Genomic DNA, 21,731 nt, shown 5'->3' on the forward strand with positions numbered 1-21,731 from the left:
ACCAAAATATTGCTTAGTCCTGTAGTAAGTTTATCTTAAAATGCTGGCAGCTATCCTTAACCCTAAGGGTAAGCACTGAGGGTACTGTCTCATAAGCTATTCCTTTAGAATAATTCCTAAAATAATAAATATGTAATCAGTAAACTAGAAATGCTATAGTAGAATGTTGTCTCTTAATACAGTCTCTTCAAGGATTGGAAATAGGTAGTGTTGATCTTTTTGGATAAAACTGTTGCCAGCAATTTTGTTGGGTAATGACAGCTCATGCAGCAGCATACTGGCCCTCTTATGCAACTAGTTCATTCTAACAAACAAATTTTAAATGTTGTATTCAAACAGAGATGTAGGGGTGGTTTTGGTTGACTCCTCATAGTATGTTCAATGTGTGGACCACAGGATATCAATGCCAACAAGCCCTAACCTCTTTCATGATTTCTTTTGTCTACAGAGTCAGGAGTTTGGCAGAACATTTGAAGGGAAAGGTAAATGTGCCAGGACCACAATCTCCCTAATGTTATGCTGAGGCAGCAGTCAAATGCAAGCCAGATTCTACTCTACAATTTAATTTCAGTAAAATGTGCTTATTTGTCATATTCCTCTTATGTCAGATAAATACAAGAAAAATCATATGTTTCTGATTTCAGACAAAAGAACAGTGATGAGTTTACTGTTTAAGACTTCAATACTTCATTTCCAGTCAAATTCTACTAGTGGACCTGAGATTTCAATATAGCAGAAGAAATGTTTTTATCAACAATGAGGCATCCAATACTACTAGTCTGAGTATCGGCAAATTATTTGTTCTGGATTCCAAGGATACTTCAGAATGTAATTTAAATGTAGTAATTACCCCTACTGAATTTATCTGAAATTAAAGAAGCCAACTAGTATGAGAATGTTCTACTTAGATATACAAAACTCAGGTAAAGGCCCTCAGAATCGAATTTAGCAGTTCCCTTTGCCTTCCTTTTCATGTGCAATATACTTACAACAGACTCTTCAGGTGATTTTATAACTCTATGAAACTCCACAGTAATTCCATTGCAGTCAAACAAATTACTCTAGGTTTATGAGAGCATAAGTCAGAGCTGAAGCCTGCCTAAGTCAGAGCCAGCCTATGCTTATTATTTCATACAGCATGAAATAAATCATGGAATCCAATTATACACTAAAACAGCAGGCAGTTTTTCTATACTGGTAAATAGGCATTTATAGCATCTCATGCTATTAACAGAATAAACTTGCACAGCACAATTAATTTAGAATTCTTACTCCCAGGCCTGCAGTGAAATGCTGTCTTCTAGTTTCAAACTATCCAAGAACAAGGGTGAGAAGTGAGCGTGGCATGGTCACAGTCTGGTGCAGAATAGGGTCACGCTGCTGAAAGGAGCTTGGCAAGAGGCTTAGATTGGTGTTGTGTGACAGTGGTTCCACCCTCTGAAGGAGCTAAAAGGAGCTGGGTCTCCACCAAGGCAGCCAAAGGAGCAGTCACAGAAAGTGTGTGACCCATGGGGATTTGGAGTAGATTAGGAAAAGTCCAAGAAGGAAAAAGCAAAACAAAGCCAAAAGAATCCACCGTCAAGCACATCTGTGGATCCTACTAGGTCCTGGGAAGAAAGAAAATTATTTAAAGAACTGAAAATTAATAAACAGACCTGGAATCTAGGAAAAGCTGGGGCAAGTCTTGCATTTAGGGTCAGTGCTACTTGCCCCAAATCATGAAGCCTAGAGGCAACTGAGAGGACCTGGCCCTACAAAGTAAATCCAAGCAGCAGCATATGAACTGATGCTTGTTGTACTCTCCTTGTGCAGCCTGCACAGAGGAGCTGACTTGTAGAAGACTCTTGTATCTGAAAGGCTGGAGGATACAGCCTGAGAAAGACCAGCAAACATCTTGTTTTAGGAAGCCTTTTACTTCCTTAGCAGAAGGCAACCCACTGATTTGACCGGAGGGCAACTGGCAATGCAATACAACTGCAGAACAGCCTGAGCTCAAGAGGCCAAGCGATACCAAGATAGGATTGGTAAACTGGACACTGTCTTAGGTAAGTGACACTTTTCTAAGGGGAATCTGAATGCTGTTGTAGACAGGGTATTCAAGGCATCTACCGTGATTCCTCAGGCCATCCTGCTGGCTGGACAACTAGCCAGACATACAGCAGTCTCAGGATCAAGGAGGCTTAAAGACCAACTTTGCTCATACGCACTGTATTTCTAACACAAACCACTTTGCTAGTATGTGTAGTGTGAACTAACTCTTTCCTCACCATTTTTTGCCATATACTTAAGCTGCAACTTCCTCTGGTGGGCACTGCCTCCTAACTGTACTACTGTACAAACAGCATTATTAGAACTCTCTAACTAAACAGAGTCTGGTCCCCTGGCTGAGGCATTTAAGGGCTCCACTGCATTAAAGGACAGATTTTACTAACACAGTTCCTCCACAATAACGTCCACTTTCTGTTTCTGAGAGTTACACAGTATTCCTTAGATAGGAACACAGCAAATGTGATGCAATTTAAGTGGTTTGCATGTAGTATGTTATCTCTATGCTGTTATTACACTGTAGGAAATGCTGTATAAAACCAGATGCCTGTGCAGCTATCATATGAACAACTAAAAGGTTTGGTCAATGCAATACATGCATGGTGCACAGTGTTGCAAAGATCTGCAGAAGTGGATCTGAGAGTACAACAAAATTATATTCTTCGGTATTATTTACGAAGCTATCATTACATAATTAGACTGTATTAAAACACCAAGTTAAAAGGAGAAAAACAATGGCTGAAAACTTTAAAAAAGACAATAAATTAATAAACACATCCCAATTTTATATAAGCAATGCTTAGCAAGATACTAACAGATTCTTTCTTCTGTCTTCCATAGTAATCAGTTGGCGCTTTCCACCATTGCTGACTTAGTGACAGTTGATATTTCTAGTCACATAATGCCTACTTTTCTAAATAGAGTAAGCTAGACACTTTGCCCATGTTGAGACACTCAACTAACAAGCTTTGTTTTCTGAGGGGCGAGAAATCAACAAGCTGACTGGGCAGTTATCTTTAAATATGAAAAATTTCACATATCCTTAACAGCAAAGTGAAAAACGACATGAAAAGGGAGGTTGAATTGAAAAGAGAAGAGGGAGCTACCCATTTTGGGTTGTTCACTTAGAGATACTGAAATTCTAAATGCTTTTCCTCCCGATGAGAATTTTTTCTGTCATCATAAATATTAGGGGAATTCCAAGTTTTTGCTTTCCTATTGTGTTTAACTTTGAAGCATGAAGAAATAGGTCAGTTTTTAACTGAAATTTGAATCTTAGATTTCCTTTTAAGGTGGCAACAAGATCTAGCGAATAAGGGTTTCTTTCTAAGTCTGCTCATGACCCTGGAAACATCTTCCATATATTTTTTTTCCTTTTTTTCTTGTTGCCTGTGGCTTCTATTTTGGCTGTTAATTAAGCACATGTCTCTGAGCTTGTTGTAATACGAGCAATACACAGACTTTACAGACTATGGATTAAATGCTGGAGAGGAAGAAAGGAAGGAATCAGAAAAAATCTGCTTGGTTTCCTAGATATTATTTTCTTTGTACCTGTGCTGACAGAACAGCTATCGACTTATTCTGCTTATTCAAATAATCTTCCTGGAAAAAAACAGGAAGAGGAAAAGTATTTGCCCTGCAGAAAATAAACAGGACCTGTAATACCTATGGACTTTAAAACAAACAGAAAATTAGGCCTCACAGCTTCATCTTAAAGGAAGGAAAAGTTCCAAATCTATGGCAATTTGGTTTGGGTTTTCACACGCACACACGCAAACAAACTCTCCAATGTGGGCTTCTGTGAAGTTTTGGCTTAAGTAATGAGAATTTTGCCATTTGTTTCAGTAGAGTTAATATTCAGTGTAAATTTTAAAAAGAGTATTAGCCTGAGAATGAGAATTCATGGGTTTTGTATCACCTCTCAAATGGTTTTTTTGTGATGTTCTAGGAAGACTTCATCATCATTCTGATTCCATTTAGGCCAGCTATAACATAAATAAATGAGAATAATATTATTTAATAGCTTCTTAAGAACATTCATGATTAATTGCTGTTAAGTACTAAATATTACTGAGAAAGTATGTGTTGGCATACATATGGTATGCTTAGTTTCTAGCTGATGCACACAAGGATTGCATCCCTAGAATTTTAATTCTCTGCAAGCAAAACAATTTTCAAGCAACAATTTAAGGACTCTGGTCTTGATTTCATGGTATTTCTTGGGAAACAGCTTAGTAGGTGGCATTTGCATTTGGTAGGATCTAGTACAATGATAAGTGAAAAATCATGGTAAGATGCTGCCTAGCTGCATGAATCAGGGTGACCTTCATAAAAATGATCAGCCAGTAGTGTGCTTTATCAACACCAGTTGTGTTCTAGGACTCTGCTGGTTTTCCATATGGTAATGAAAAAAGTTATGTCATTTTCTAAAGAAAACTGAATTTGACTGCTTTCCAGTATGCTTAATTTCTTAAGTGACTGGCTTTCTGCTTTAGATCCTGAAATTAATCTTATCTCCTGAGATGGGCATAACTGCAATTGAGTAGTTTCTTATTTTTGTGCTTAGCCTTCCTTAGCAGATCTCTGCAAGAGGTCTGTATATCCTTATAGGATGGGCAGCTGAGAATTTATAGCATGTGTAAGATCTTTTTAATGTTCATGTTCCAGTGTTGAGGGTGAGAAAGGCCCCACAGTCAACATTCAGCTAGGAGTCTTGCCATCAATACAAGTAAGACTGCATAGATAACTGAAAAATATACAGCTTGGGAAATGAGAAAATGATCCAATAAATTTCCTGCTGAGAAAGGTAGATAAGCAGCTGTCAGAGGAGAGCCTTTATAGAATGAGTTGGCATTTCTAGCCTCTTCCTAACTCTGTAGCTGTTTATATCATGATGTATGGTTGCTGAGAACATGTACCCAGGCTGGTGGTTTCATGAAGAAACAAGGTTGTGGAGCAAAAAGAAATAGCTTTGAGATTCCCCAACAAGGTCTTTATGCACTACTATTAATATGAATATTGTGGAAGGGCAGAATGGGAAATTTTTCACTTCTGTTACAAGATACACGGAGAGCTTACTTCCCTTTGCCAGCTTTCAGAATATGTGTATGCTCTAAACAGCAAGAAGGACTTGTTTTCTACTGGGTAAGAGTCTAATCTATTCTCAGCTGAGTCAATCAGAACCACTCCCTCTAGTCTGTATGGCTCCTGAACCAGGCTCTAAATATCCCAGCCTTTCAATTCCTCTTAGAATTATCACTTTTGTAGTATAATTATGGTAGCCTCTATCATATGCACAATGCTATATAAAAACACAGGAAAGTAGTTTGTCAATCAGTTCAGAACTGACGTGTGTAACAAATTACCTGTGGAAAGATGAGAGATTAAGATAGCATGTGCATCACAAACTTAATGATAAAAAAATATTGTGAGGCTACTACCAGCTAAGAAAATAATACTAATTTAATACAGCATCATTTTCCATTAAAATTCTTGATAAAATTTATTTGGTTGGCCTGATCTTTCATCTATACAAACTGCACTGCTGGGGGGGGTGTCAGAGTAGGACAGAGATCTGGCTACAGACAGGTTTTGTCTTTCTCCCACATTGTCACGTAGGTCTTGCAAGAAGGTAGGCCTAACTTGAAAACTGTGTCTCAGTCTCCCCGTCCCCCAAGCATTCAATCAGCCACACGAGTCAAGTCACCAGAGTCTGCCCAGTCTACTGGGACAGAAGCCAACAGAGAGAGCAGAGGTGTGTACTAACAAACTTACTGAAGAAATAGCACTGGGGAGAATGACAGGAGGGGTTGGAAAGACATACAGTAGGAAGGCAGCTATAGTTTGACTCATGTATAAAGAGTGATGAAGCAGGTAGAAGAACAACTCTTGTGCTCTGACTGGACAACACCTAAGAATTTAGCTTGGACTATAAGCAAAAAACCATAACTGGTGGCTAAAAGGAAAGAGTAGGCTAGAAGCTTTGCATCTAGTACTATAGTTCAGATACAATTCTGTCCCCCAGTAAGGTTGTGGAACCCGTTGTCTGGGGATACGGAAGTACAAGCAGCTGTACTTGGTACAGGCTGTAGAGACAGTGGGGGAGAAAGCAGGAGAGAGGAGGAGAGATCATGTCTCCATTTCTTTACTTTGCACTTTCTGCTTTGACAAAAATTTGAGGGCTGAGGTGTATGTGCCATTTACTAGATAAAGCAGGTAGAACAATTACAGGCTGTACAAGAACATGCAGTAATGTACCTTCTTAAATTGTACGACTGCACTGAACAGTCTGCATGCTGTTGCTTCTGACAGTCTGCAATTCATTACTTCTGACTTAAGATCTTTTAGTCTGCCTCAATTGTTTCTTTCATTTCTGCATACAAAAGTAAGGCTGGGTGACTAGAAGACTCATCATTACTAAAAATCTGCCTTCTACTCTGCTTTGCAATTGTATTTGCCTGTATTCTTGATGTTCAGAGATTCACATAATGCACATTTCTTCACAATACAAATACTCTAAAAAGGATGTTCTCAAGGCTGCTTGGTATAAATTTGACCTATTTTTTCCTCTTTAATTGTTTATGAAATGCATTTAATTCTCTGTATTTTCTTCCATGCTCAAATAGGTGATGCAGTGTTATTTTAGAGGGCCAACACTGATGAGCACCCAGACGACAACACTCTGCCATGTGTACCTCAAACTTAATAAAGAAGAAAATCTGTCAGTAAGTCAACAGGTTTTCATTTCATGTTTTTTTGTGAGGAGATGAATCTGTTCAGTGAGGTCCTTGGCCAGCAAGTGTGTAATTCCCCTTTTACCTTGTGGAAGGTACTAAACTTCTTTCAGCATTGGGACTGAGCTATGAATTACCGTTCCACAGCAGCTGTGTTCCAGGAGTAGTCTCTCTTGAACTTATGTGGAAATGGCCTTGCCTTCATGTCAGCAACTCTGGGATCTGTCAACACGAAAAAACTACTGCCCTTTTCCTTTAATCAAGAAAAAAATTTCAGGCAATTCTCTTCTTCAATGTCACTTTTAAGAGGCCTTCCCTGCAGAAAAAGCCATTTGTCCCACAACTTTCCTTCTGCACCACGCAAACTTCTCTCAAAAATAGAGACCCTATTAACTCATTTTTATACAAACTGTCACTAAACCAAGTGATGCATGCTTGTTGGGATGAAATACAGGACAACTGCGGCTTTCAGTAAATAGAAAAGTTGCTATGAGCCATCCAGTATGGGCTTAATTTCACAGTTTCATTCTAACATTGATTTAGGACTTAAAAACATTCCTCGTTATTGCACAGTATAATTACATGAACAGTGTAAGTGAAGAAATGCTCATGTATATGCTAAAATAGTCGCTGATGTATTTCAGGTTCTTATACAAGTCCCAGTTTTCAGAAGGGTAACAGCTGCATTTGTCTCAACTGAAAAGAAAAATACTATCAATAGGCAGCATTTTAATTAAAACTACTGGCCTCCACATGTTGTCTTTGTTATACTTTATGGTTTCTTGTTAGAAAAAACAATAGGAATAAATTGAAATATATTAAATTTTCTAGTAATAAGCATAGTGAAAGTATTTGTCCTAAATAAGAATTCTGGATAGGGTACATAACAATTAAGCTTAATATAAACATTAAGCTAACATATAAAATAATGCCAGATAGCGTGGCTGTGATAACTAGGCACTGTAAATAGCCTCTTCCACTCAAATCCAATATGCTAATCTTAATTTTTGTGACATTTTATTCATTAATCTTATTCAAATACACAGGGAAGGTAGTGACTGTCCTCCCACAGGAGCACAGTAACACATGGCACACAGAACACATCACTGCCCTACTGTAGATTTTATCAGTGCCAGCTTTGCTGCACAGAAGGTGAATAACACAGCTTTTCTGCAGAGGATAAATCCTGCACTGTAGAAGTCAGCAGTAGTCCACAACACCTAATACTGCAAAACCGTTTATGTGTGCCCTTATTGTATTTCATGAAGAGATGTGAGGTGGACAACAATGACATGAATAATTACAATAGATTTTACTTATATGAAATAAACCAGTGCACTTGAAAGTGACCTTTCTGTCACACATGATCCTGAAATAAAATATAGTAATTACGTTATAGAAAAGCTCAACAGCTTCTACTTGGAATTTTCCACGGGGAAGCAGTTGTTCAGTGACTGGTCACCTTAAAGAAAATCCTAAATGAAAGAATTATACATTAACATCCTTAAGAGTAGTTATCTGTAAATGGAAATGCCAGCATGGAAAATATGATTAACTTTCCTGAGGTCAAAGGCAAGGTAATTTAAAACAATATAAAATGTAAATTTTCAAACTTGGATGAAAAAAAGGAGCAAGGAGAAAGGCTACAAATAATTCATTTTTTGTTTAACAGGTGGTATTCAGAACAGCAAATTTTTTAGTAACTACAACACAGTACACAGAAAATTTCTTGTCATATGAAATAAGGCACTAAATCTCAAGATAACAAAATGCTTTTACAATTTCATCTCACTTCCCATCTGCAGACATCCATAGCTTTCTAAATCCTTCATGTGCTTGAAAAAATGTTCCTGTTGTCTCTGCTTCTGCAGAGGCTTTTATCAAAATATTTAAAGTAAGGGATAATGAGGGCACATTTTCAAAACACTGCAGCCACTGACTTGGTTTTCCAGATGACATATCTACGCACGTAATCAGCACACGGAGTTACAACTGCATTTCAAAACTCAATTGCTTCTCAGCGTAAAAATTTATTGTGCCCATACAAAGCTAAAAAACCTCACCAACCTCCCCCCTCCATCACCTATGACTACCAAAAATACCAATATCTAATCTTAGGGTGATTGACTGGCCATGCAAAAACGTTGAGAATTAGCAACATAGCTCAAACATCATTTCAGCCACATATGCAGCTCTTCATAGCTTTGTGACTGGCAGAATACAAATATTCCCTTCTGACTCTGGTCCCTTCCAAGACATTCTGTTTGAGGAAAAATTAACTGTTCAGGCCTCTGCATATGTAGCACCTGCTCCCTGAAAACCTAGTTCATTGTGTTTAAAAAATCCCAAACCCAGAATCATGAATCTTTTCTATTCTTATATCCAGTTGTATCACAATATTGAAACAGGTTTTTTAATCTTTCTGTCGCAAAAGCATAATCCAAGTGTGACATTCAATTTTCCCATACAATCAGAAGAGCTATGTGGTAAACAAAAAAAATCAAGGAAATAACCCCCCAGTACACAAAGTACAGAACACCAAAACACTCCCCTCCCTTCTACAAGAGCATCTACAAAATAGGGCATATTTCAACACTCACGGCTATCGTAGCATATATTGCCCAGGGCACGTCCTGTTTGAAGCAATACTTCCTGGTCTTTGCAGTTTAACAGCTGCACCAAAGGAGGGATCAAGCCAGCATCCACACATGGGTTCCGCATAAATTCTGCGAGTAACACAAAGCCTGTTAAAGCGAGCCAGCTGTTTTCAGTTCATCAATTCTAGTTACACTGGCGTGGCAACTGGGCCTTTTGTGTGACTAAACACATGCATAGATAAACAGTGTAAGTTCTCATGAAAGTTTCTAGAGAATAAGCCCAAATCGGGATTAGGGCTTAGTTCTTTCCATTATTTGCTAATTTAGAAGGAATTCAGAGTATTTAATTGACTTCCATGGAAACTAATTTAACATAGTTCAGACTGTGAATATTTTTAGCATCACAAAGAAGTGGTCAAAAGAACAGTGAATTCACAATAAATTCAACATAAATTAAAACTACTAAATAACACAAAAGGTGATATTTTAGTACTTAAAAGTAGTATTCTAGAGCAACATTTTTCACTCTCTATTCTCTTAATCAGAATTCCTGAAAAGCTTTTGCTTTAAAACAATAAAAAAAAATAAAATTAAAGCTCAGTAAGAGGCTATTTATTTAGAAGGTAAGGAAAGGAACAGAAAAAGAAAGAACAAGAAATACAAGAGATTATGTGAGCCCAAAGGCCTGTATCTTTCCACAGTCTAATGAACGCCCACCATGGGAGGAAAGGTAGAGGATCCATCCCTTGGGAAGCTCTAACCCCTTCTGTCCCTTCTGGCTGCTGTGTCACAGAGAACCAAAGTATTACTTCACACTCATACAAGTCACAGAGTATGATCCTGCTGTCAGACAGATAAAGGGCTGAACTCCAGAAGGAGCTATAGTTAGGCAGGCACTGTGCTGCACATTTTAAAAACAAAGTTTATAGAAGGAACCACCTGATACATCAGTAAGTGTTACTTCATAGTTTACTACAGTGCACCTTTAGGGATGTAGTACTATAATAGGCAAATGGCAAATATGTTTTTGATTTGTTGTGAATGGCAAATTATCACAGACTGGTAAGGTTGGAAGGGACTACAGTGGGTCAGGTCATCTGGTCCAAAATCCCTGCTCAATCAGGGTTTTCCCAGAGCACATTGCATGGGACTGAATCCAGACAGATCTTGAATATCTCCAGTGGGGGAGATTCCACAACCTCTCTGGGCAAGCTGTTCCACACAGTAAAGAAGTCCTTCTTCATACATTGGTAAGGTCCCTCTTAGTCATCTCTTCTCGAGGCTGAACAGGCCCACCTCTCTCAGCCTGCCCTCAGAAGAAAGATGCTCCAGTCCCTTAACCATTTTTGTTGCCCTCTGCTGGACTCCCTCCAGGAGCTCCACATCTCTCTTGCACTGAGGAGTCCAGAAATGGACACAGTAATCAAGATGTACCCTTGCCAGGGCTGAATGGAGGGGCAAATTATGTCTCTTCCTGATCCTAGACAATGTTGGATCTTTCAAAATCAGTTTGCCTTTGTGTTACTTAGTCATTTATAAAACAGACTCAACCAGGGTGCACAATCCCCCTAAAAACAGATGAAAAAGTTTTTCTGATTCCGGATGAACAAAATTCCTCATGCCAATAATTCAAAGATTTCACACCATGCCTGAAGTACAACTACATCTTCTTAAATACTCCCTTTGTTGCATCCATTACAATGTTCTTTGAAATTTCTGTAGCTCCAAAATCTAGTCTCTTTTGTAGTTAATCTCGCAGTGTTATTTTAGCTAAAGAATTGTCATAGAGGTAAGCAATAGTCCTGTGATGATAAACTTCAATATATCAACAGTAGATTAAGAAGAATCAGCAATATCTAAACACTTGCACAGGTACAACGGAATATAGTTGTGAGTGCAATGAACATGCCTTCTTAGGTTACTGCAACATTTTAAAACTGTGGCCAGATGCTATAGTGTGACAAACAGTGATGATATCCATCGTAATGAACGTAACAAATATCAGAAACATCTCTTCTTTAAAATTGGTCTTGCCATGTCCTTGTAATGTTCAATCTATTTCTTTATCACCCAATTTCATCTTCATTGCAACATTTGTTTGCTAAATGTATTTTCTTCCTGTCTTCTCTGTCTCCTCAGCCTCTTCCTCTCAATTGCCTGCAAAAGCTTTTCTCTGGTCCTCAGCTTCTGAAGCACTTTCTTTTACACTTACTAATTTACCATAGTCTCTACATCACCAAAGACAGATTTATGTTTTTCTCCTAGTCTGTAACGGGAAATGAAACCTTTTCTCTTCTAAAACATTGAGAGGTCTCAGTCTGTTCCGCTGTTTGTTTAGGTTCTTCCTCACGTGGTGAAAAAGAGTAAGAAACCCTTTTTCCACCCTCACTCCATTTGGAGTGCACAGAAGCTTTCAGGCTCTCATTCAGCAACAAAACAACCAGGCAATATGAAAGCAAACTCGTATTTATGTAGGTCATGTAAGAAGTAAAAGAACTTCATGCAAGAAGTAAAAGAAATGGTGCCGTATATAGCAAAATAGATTTCTGAAACAGGAACAAAAATGTGATAACTGCAACCACATTTGCAGTTGACACTACACAGAAGTAATAGAAGAAAGAGGAAGTAATCGAGAGCAGACTCACAAAGTTCCCACTTACGTGGCAGAGAAATGAAGCAGATCCTGTGAAGCAAAGAGTGAAGAATCACTTAAGAAGTTAGGAGGAGAACCACCAAGGAGAGAGTAACATAAACCAAAGGACAAGATTTTGAAAGAGAAATGTGATTGTGATCTAGTATTACAGACTGTGAAGATGATATTCTCATTCTTACACTTTGGCAAAGAAGATGAAGCTAAAGACCTTGGAAGAGGGTTTAAAAGGTACACAGTGGGGAGAGAAACTCCATGTAAAAAGTGCATCTGAGCCTTCAGATTGCTCACAACTGGAAGGGAAATAGCCATAGCCGGAAAAACAAGAATGACTAACAGGAGTTTTGTGTGTTTGGATATTCAAAACAGGAGAGACTAACATGAGGTCATGCTGGGAGGAAGAAGAGTCATGAGGGCTGAAGAGGTGAAGCAGCAAGAGCACCAAGAGGTTGAAAGAAAGAGATGAAACATGACAAAACCACTAAAGCAAGTAGAGGAATTTGATGTGACCGGATGCGTGAACGTGTGTGTGTGTAAGACCAGACAAGGGGAATGCAAAAGGAAAACAAGAAGTGAGGAAGGAAAAGATGCTCTTTTATCAGTAACATCCAAAGTCAGTCTCTACTCCCAGCTCTGGCAGTGTTGCATGGCGTGACCATAGGGAAATGAGCTCAAGTGCCTGGCTTTAATGCCTACTATCCGTAGGATGTTGATAACACAAATCGCTCTAAGTGCCCTGAAGCTTGTTGAAAACAGGTGCAGTATAAGCATTAAACTCTTGTATTTTTATGTAATAAAACAAAGAAAACAGCAGAATTCAAATGAGGTATTCCTTGCTATCCTGCCTAAGCAACTATTTCAACAGAGTTAGAATCCAATGAGAAATACCCAGATGATCTCAGTCTTGAAAGCACTGGGTACCTTAAATAATTTCTGAATACTGTCACTTTAACCTTGGCTGACAGAGGTCCCAGTTACACCTGCTAATGACTAAAAGAAAGACAAAAGCTATTTTGTATGATGAACCAGGTAAAATGCCAGCTTTTTTGAAGTTTGTACATATAACACCAGTTTAAAAGCTGTCAGGAAAAATGATACATTAGAAACTATTCAGACATTTCATGTATTATTTCAGATTTGAAAGGTACTGGCTAAAATGCTCTGTAAGAGAATCTTTCATGAAACAATACACAGTAATCAGTTTAGCCACTGTGAACACCGATTTTATTTTTAACTTTCCTCAGGTAGGAGCTACAAGGACTGCCTGGGAGGATACACAGCTGACTTTGATATTCTAAATACACTTATGAATTCATTAATTACAGAAAAAACACGTAATACTGTTTCATAAATCTCTATCATGCTGAAACATTTCTAAGTTGAAGTTTCTATGTTTACATTTTTTACTGGCTATTTATCTAAATAATTTTAACACTTAAAAAATAAACATATATATCCTTTTTTTGTTAATGTAGTTTCTGAATGTCCATATATAGCATTGTCTCAAATTCAGTAAAATGGGTGGAGAAGGTCACCATGGGGCTATCAGTAAGAAGCTGTATTATTGTGATTCCAAAGAAAAGGTGGAAATGGAATGTGGAAATAGTCAGCAGTAATGTAACCCTTTCTCTGAAGAGGCATCAGCATAAGAGTTTACAAAGGGAGAGGGATGAGGCTGCCAGGACAGCAGTTAAGAGGCATCTCTACCTGGCCTCTGGGGAAGGGAAGTCCAAAATGCAATCTCTGCCTCTTTTGCTGGGACAGCAGCAAGTCCAGGGGTGAGAAAAGTCAGCCTCTACCCTCATCACAGGGTCTGCCCGTAGTGCCCTCCTGCAGATATGAGGCCATTCTTCTGACCTCAAGGTATGCAGGGTATTGGGTGAGTTTAATATAATTCTTTATAAAGAAAAATTTAAATAGTCTTTTATTATCTCCTATGTTATATCATACACTATATGTATATAATACATACAAAGATGCATGCCTAATTCTCATTTGGGACCCTGGACTCTAACACGTATAATGCTCTTTAGGTAGAAGTAACTGGTTTTGTTGTGGTATCAAAGGCCTCATAAAGGTAATAACCTTATCACAAACCTCAGACCAAAGAAATGATCTGCTATCCCTTAACTACCTGTATACATGCTACTGCTGTAACTAAAGGCACTATGCAAAACTGGCTGCACAAATGGTGCATGTCTTTTTCTACATGTATTTCATATAGAAATGCATTTCATCAGTGGTGTACTATTTCTGCCCAATAAATTGCACTATTGTCTTAAAAAGTGCAAGTAAGAGCTGAAAGTAAGAGCTAAAAAAAATCCCAGCAGGCCAACTGCATTAAAAAGTAGAGAAAAAAAAATTGACAAAACTAAAGGAGTGAAAGGGAGAGACATGAAAGGTGTCTAATCTATAAAATGAAAACATAAATGAAGTAAAACATACTGACAAGTGAGGTGAAAAACTGAAGATGTTCCAGCAGAAAAGTTCTTGTAGAAAACCTCACCATTTCTGGCTACTTCTGCTATGATGTTAGCTACTTTTGCTGTGCAGGAAGATTGTGGCGTCAACAGATTCGCGAACACCTGAAGAACTCCGCTTTTCTGGATTTTTTCACTTGTCTCCATATCTGAAAAACACATCACACAAAAATGACTTGTGCATCAACTTGCTTTGGGGAAGAAAAGAAAGAAAAGCAGAAGGGAAGTTAAGTCTTCTCAAAAGTAATGATTAAAGTCATTATTTTCCCATATAAGAAGGCAACTGTTATTTTAGTAACCATATTTATTTTATCTGATGTGCTTGTAGAACTTAATACTTTGCCATTCCCAGTCAATTGATCTTTATAAGGTGACTGCTATATAAGTAAATATGATATAAACTTATGCATACATAGGGAAAGTACTGGAGAGACTGGTAGAAAGACTAAAGGTCATGGAGAGATAAGTAGCAGACTAAGGTACTATGAAAAGTCAAGGAATGATACTCTGAAAGGATGAACTATTGGAAATGTTCAAGGAATTATGGGGGAAGTCCTTACAGCTGAAGGTACAGCTTAATGCAGTGTAGGAATCAGGAACTGGAGAAGAGGGAGAGCTAAGATGATCCTGGTCTAGACTTCTCTTATACTCAAATATTTTTTATGTTACTCTGCTAAGCTACAGTAGCTCCAATGTAGAATCAGTAGAAGGAAAAGGGGAAAAGAACACCGAGTTTCCTGTAGTAGAGATCAAATATTTGTGACTAAACCTTTCCTCTCTCAGCATGCAGCTGCTCTGTAACAAGGCCCCCCCTAATATTTTTGGCCAACAGCTCTGTAACAAACTGAAAATTAACACTGATTCAACTGCAATTAAAGACAAGATACTATGGATGCTATAACATATTTTGCTAATGCTTTAAATAATGGCATATTTGAGAGGAATACTAGTGTGACATACAGCATGATTGGATGGCAGCTATCATTTCAGAAAGCAGCATGGCTCCTTAAGCCATTTATAATAGAAGTTGCTTCCCTTCTTCAAAAATGACTCTGAGAAGCTCCAATTGATGTCTTTCACAAAGCAAAACAAATCCACCTGAATGGAAGTCTGCTGTTTGAAAACCCTGTCTCACAGGGCCATTTTTAAGCAGTACAACATGCACAACCCCCCTGACATCACTTTTAATTAAAGGCGTAAGTGTAAGTTAAAATTTAAAATAATGCTACAGCTTGCCAGTACTGGTGAGAAACAAATGTAGACCTTTTAGGGTTGAACAGACAGTCCTCTGAGCACCACTCTCTGCAGTTTCTTAGAAGCACCCTTAGTCTGGCCTAAGAGCCATCAAGACAGGCAGGGCGGGCAGCTATACTAGAAATCAATGGAATTTGGTTTTATAAAGTATCTTTCAAGTCTGTGAGAAAAGTGAGGGATACTCCATACTCTTGAATAGCAAAGGAGGAGCCTTAAACTAATCCAACAGTTTTTTCAAGTCAACATCCTCTGTTTTCCCCCTAAACAAGTCAACGCATATTTTGTGCACCACAACCAGCTGGTCTTATAGAGCAGCAGTTTGCAACCACTCTTTAGCTGTGCTTCACCTGTAAACTGGTAACAACATGTCCCTGGGCTCACCACTCACTCTCCACCTCCTCCCTTTCCCCACTCTCAGGGCTGCCATTGATTTTTGACTTGTAGCAGCCCCAGGACCATCCTGCTGCCTCCCAGCATGGGTGAGATCCACTCAAGCTGACTCCGAAAAGAAGCCAGGACAAGCCTGGCAGAGGTGACTCACATGGGTTTTGTGGCTCACATACAGTATGTATATGCTTCAGTGGCTGGGAGCTGGTTATGTCTAGATAACAGAAAATAGATTAAAAGAGAGAATTTCAAGTCTGGATTGCAGTTATGCCTCCTATTTCTGTATTCAATTCCAATTTGGGATGTTGGTGTTTAGCTAGAACCACTCATCTACAGTATGCCATTGATGACATTTGATTACAAACAGCTTAGGTATCAATAAAGGCTAATTCCAACATCTCATGCATAATGTAAATACTAATTATTATTACTAATTATTATTAACCTGTTTACAATTTACTTAACTGCAATTTTGGAAATACACTGAGAAAGCCTCTCAAAAGATATAACGTAAAGAAGCATATGGCTTATTTGGAAGCTTTTATAAGTTCTAACATATAGCATATATTTAGGAGCTGTATTCTCCTGTGGATATATACAGAAGAAAGAAAAGTTTGAATTCGGAGAAAATCATATCAGGACTAAAGACTGGTCCAGACATCTTAGCTGTCTGCTAAGGAGGAGTTCCTCCTTCTCCCTTAAGTTCAAAACTCAAAGTACAGAATTCAAAATTCAAAATGTAGGTATCTGTGAACCAGTATCAGTAGGCAGGAAACATTACTGCACTTTCTCCTGTCATGCTGCTGAGATATACAGTATCCAGTCTTATTTTTATAATCTCTAGTTTGATGGACTCATTACTGTGCAAAGCATAAATTACATAAGTAGAACTAAATATATCCTGCAAGAAGAGGGAAAATAAAATTAAATGCTTCTCCAGGCAAGTTGTGTGTAGCAGATACACCCTGATTTATTTTCTTAAGATAAGCAAGTGAGCACCAACAAAAGCACAGACCTCAACAGGCCTGTCAGAAATTGGGAGATCAGCTAGGTGCGATCACACAAATGAAAACAAACCAGTGAATCTTTACTTAATCTTAAACAGTAGAGGAGGCACACCTGCATAAACTCTTCCCTTCGAACCAATATCTGAATCCTTCTTGTTACCCAGATTGAGTATCAATGTCAAACTTTTGCTAGTCATAAAGGAGAGAAGACTGATTAATTTGACCAGCAGTGAGTGAGTATACCTGTCACTGGGCAGGGACACTCTTACCTCTGCTCTACCCCTGGTGTCTGTTCACGCATAATTATTTTGGGGAAAAAGCACATTACCCTGGCATCAGGCAGAAGAATTGCTACTAACTATGCAGCCCACAGTGCTCTCTGAGGTGTTTTTTTGCCAGGAACTGCCTTAGGTATAAAAAATGCCACAGGGTGCTTCAGCTTGTCTACTCCAAGTCCACCTAACCCCTAACTAAGTTCTTCCTCTGCAGAACACATACAATTTACACTTGGTGTAATATACTGAAATTAATCCAGTTTCAAAATAGAGAGGTGACAGTATGACATTAAATCTTTGAAAGCAGTTTCTAGTAGAACCTCCATATAAGGCATCTTAAGGGAATGTGCCAAGAAAATTACTGTTACATCTTCAGGCACATTACTCTGTTTTGTATCTGCAGAATAAATCCTTTTTTTTCCCTCCAGGGATTCTGTGTTCATCACATGAAAGTTCTATTAAAGAAGGTGGGAAAAAAAAAAAGACTGTGCTGAAATATGCAAATTAATTTCTTAAGTCACATGTAATTAGTAGATATTTTAGTTATAGTAAACCAATCTTTCTGGAGCTTTGAAATGCTTACACATGAAAGGGTATTTTAATTGGAACAAGATGTCTTATATATAAACATTGTTAAATTTTTATTTAAATTGTTAATTGCCTTGTTAAATATAGCATCTTTGCTTGTTACTTTTTTATGTTCTTTTAAAGGAGGAAGACTTTACAGGCAAATTATGCACAGGCTACCTTTGCAGCTACCCTGCAAAGTCCAGACAAAGATCTTCAACTACTCTTCAACTGTCTGAGAAGTCAACTGTACACTCAGTTCATGTACTAAGTGTTAAAATGCATGTAGAAGAAAATACCAAGTTGAAGGTCTTGAGGTTGATTTCAGCACAGCTATAGGTATGTAAGTATTTCTTAAAAGTGCCCAAATGGGACAGTTACTTCATGGCTATTTGCAAAACATGAGCTAGCAGTCCTGTGAGTGACTCCGTGCACACACGTGTGTGCAGTTCTCAGCTCTGTTCTGTGGGATGCACCTGAGGCATAACTGTGCCAGGAGGGGACTACAGCTGCAGACGCACTGTAAAGCAAATAACTTCCCTTAATCAAACTAAGCCTTTCTACTCCTTTGGGTTTTTTTCCACTTGCAACTGTAGAGTGGCATTGCTATTGCAGGAGCTGCCCACTCATTAAGGCCCATGCACCTCTGTCTCCTTTTTGCTCAGCTTCATATAACACAAGTCCTGTAAAAATACGTAAAATATAAAGGGACATACACAGGGACATAAATGAAGGAAAGTGTGTGTGGTGTTATTCTTTGGAGTGGACAATGAAGGGTCATGTTCATACAGCAGTATTTTCACTGTGATTGTAAAAACCATGAGTTAGCGTTCTGCAGAACCTGAGACTGAAAGACCACACACCAATGCTTGCCAAAGGGCTGGTGCTCATACCACTGCCTGGCCCTGGCAGAAATACTGTAGGGTTTGCTGAGAGAATTATAAATTGCTAGTGGCTTTAGCATAGGCAACCCTCAATTCTTGTTTTTATTTCTTCTCTTCAGAGGCTGGAGAAGGCCTGACTGGCTCCCTGTCTGTGTGTGTGTATGCATGAAAGAGGTATTAGTTATTAAGAATATGCTTCTGCATGCTAGTTTCATTCTGGGCTTCCTAGTAAATTATTAGAGGTTAAATTATTTTGAAAACTCATTTCAGCTGTCATCTTTTGAATTGCTCTTTCAATGTATTGCCCACTGTAGTTAGAGCAAGCAAAACCAAAATATTTCTCTAGGAGCAAGAAAGATCTAGGCAAAATCTCTGCCACATATTCTTCTTTTGTGCTTTCTATACTGGCCAAAAAGGAAATTATAGCCAACATTTCCTTTAGCAGAATTGCACCCCCTTTCAAATCTGTTAGTTTTGTGTCTGAAAGAAACATAGAAATCTAGGTAGCCTGACATTAGGGTTCTAGACCTCAGGATCCTTTTGCTACATGCGATGTCCAGATTTCAAATGCTTTCTTTTAAAGCCTGATTTTCAGTCTGCTTGCACCAGCCCACCTGTGGAGCACCCACTGTCTCCGATCTTAAAGCAGTGAAACTGTAGGACTGTAATAATGTTGCTTTAGAAACAGCCCGTTTGCACACAATATAATAGTGATGTGACACAGAAGCAAAATTGGGGGAATAACCCTCTAAGGTTAAACCTGCAGCTTTAGATGTCTCTTTATATCACTAGATATCAAGACAAAAGGTATGTTAGATCACATAGTGTCAAAATCTTATTAATGTCATAGCTGGGTGATTAAAATGTCAATATCCTTGCTTTTCGTGGTTTTTGCAGTGCCTGAAGTCAGAATAATAAAACGTGTGGGCAGGAAGTTTTTTTAATGCCATAGATCAGACCCAGAGAGCTGAGCACCGTGGCTGCTTAATTAAGTAGCAGAAATCAGTATAGGAAAAAAATTCAGTGAGTGCCCCAAATTAAATCCTACACTTTCTCCCCTCTCAAGTCCTCTGAAATTTCACTTCCCTCTATTCACTCTTTTCTCCTCTCTGTATCATTTTGTCTAACTTCAAGTGAAAGAAAAAGCAGAAACGGGGAACAGAAGGGAAAGGAAAGGTGCATCTGTCAGAAGTGCTATACTATGCCCTCGCTAGCAGAAGAAAGCTATAGGTTCACCATAACTATAAACAACAAGTTTAAGTTACACTGTTGTTAGTAACTCAACAGTAGTGATGACTAGCATTGCAATAATTCCCATGTTGTGGAGCTTCACACCACAAATGAGGCTCACCAAAGAATTGTAGATAAACAGCTTTGTGAGTGTCCTCTTTCTTAAACAAACCATGTTTGCCATGTACTCTTTTGAAAAACATATGTCTTTCTAGCTGCAAAGATGTTTTATAAACCGACTGAAACTACTGCAGAAAATTACCTTGGCTTTAAAATGTTCCTCCTGCAGGTACTCTCATCAGAAAGATGAACACATGAATAAATGATGAGCCACATATATCATGAAAGGAACCTTCCATCTGCACTTTCAGGAGGCAGAAGGGAAGAGAATGAAGGGAACAAGGGATATCTTTCAAACTGGCACATCTTCCTAACCACCACAGTAAAAAGGTTCACAAGACCAAGAGTAAGTACTGATGTTCTCTCCATATACAGCCTCCCTCAAGCAATATCGTCTCTCTCCACAGCCTCCTACTGTATTTTTCAAACCACATAATGAAGATTTTAGTCTGACTACAAGAGCACAAAAAGTGAGTTGTAAAGAACCTCAGTAAAATTATGTGGTCTCATGCAACAAAGAAAGTACCACTGATAAGGAGGCTTTTGCTTAGCATACCTTAGCCAAAAAGGTTGTTCCAGTCATCAAGAGTTAGTTTTACAGGAAAAAAAATCCTTTAATAATAAGTTATAAATAAAAATAACTGTATAAATTTAATTTCTTTTTGGCACACTCCTCCTCACATGGGGAAATACCCAAAAATACAATCGGCTTGCTCACTTATCCTTCAAATTAGACACCTTTGAGGCAGGGAGGGAGGATTCTCCCTTAGCTGTGCAAATGTTTCCATCATGGTGTTTGCTCTGTTCTGTCTCTGTCAGCAGCTACAGGGCAACTTCAATTCCTATTTTTAATGAAGAAACAGAGACAGTACACAGATGTTTGTAATTAAAATCTCAGTTCTAACATGGAAGGAAGGACAGATGGAGAGACAGATTCATCAATCAACTAGCTGCAGGATTCCCACTGATTAAATTCTCAAAAAGCTACATCCAAAGTAAAAAAGTGAATTTCAGGATGAGATTCCACCCCTTGAATAGCCTGTTGCAGGTACCAATGAAGTAAGTTAATAAAAATACTTGTCACCTTTACCTTCAATGAAGAAATATGCATATCAATACTTCCACAAATACTTCACAGCACAAGGCAGAATATTAAAGTTAGGCAGCTTGGAAGCCTCGAGTTTCAGAACTGGATCCAGTTTAGAACCCTGACACATAGCTTGGTGGATTTATTTAAGCTGTTCCCCTGCTCCCACTTTCTGACTCACCCTCTCCAGGATGTAACCACTTCAGTAGCAAAGTTGACAGAAGAGTTTGACATTTCTGCCTCAGCATCTTCATGTTCTATACTCAGCCTGTGTGGCCATTTTCATCTGCCTCCTTTGGTACTCATACTAATTGGAATTGTTACAAGGACCCAGGGTAAAGGTTACCATCATGCTTTAGGTTTTCAAACTTTGTAACTGAAATGCTAGGCCTATAGTGTAAAATCCTTTTTCCA

General features: G+C 38.5%; 1 protein-coding gene and 1 long non-coding RNA gene across 5 annotated transcripts in view; one reads left to right on the forward strand and one right to left on the reverse strand.

Annotated features, from left to right (window-relative positions):
• The window catches only part of RAP1GDS1 (Rap1 GTPase-GDP dissociation stimulator 1), a 92,423-nt gene that overhangs the window by 29,662 nt on the left and 41,030 nt on the right, over positions 1-21,731 (reverse strand). For 2 of the 4 annotated variants that reach the window (XM_051789756.1, XM_051789757.1), the window contains exons 3-4: positions 14,533-14,655; positions 9,380-9,505 (exon numbers count right to left, since the gene is read on the reverse strand). In XM_051789756.1, coding sequence (XP_051645716.1) covers positions 9,380-9,505; positions 14,533-14,655 — 249 coding nt within the window. Of the gene's footprint in view, positions 1-9,379; positions 9,506-14,471; positions 14,656-21,731 lie in introns of those variants that run through there. The other 2 variants (XM_051789760.1, XM_051789759.1) reach the window with 2 other exon arrangements.
• LOC127472113 (uncharacterized) lies at positions 1,940-21,601 on the forward strand. The gene is made up of 3 exons (XR_007904872.1): positions 1,940-6,770; positions 18,141-18,335; positions 20,400-21,601. It is a non-coding gene; the product is annotated as an uncharacterized LOC127472113 (long non-coding RNA).

Source organism: Manacus candei, unplaced genomic scaffold, assembly GCF_025592945.1.
Source record: "Manacus candei isolate 608988 ecotype Guabito, Panama unplaced genomic scaffold, ASM2559294v1 h1tg000028l, whole genome shotgun sequence".
In the NCBI taxonomy this organism is placed as follows: domain Eukaryota; kingdom Metazoa; phylum Chordata; class Aves; order Passeriformes; family Pipridae; genus Manacus; species Manacus candei.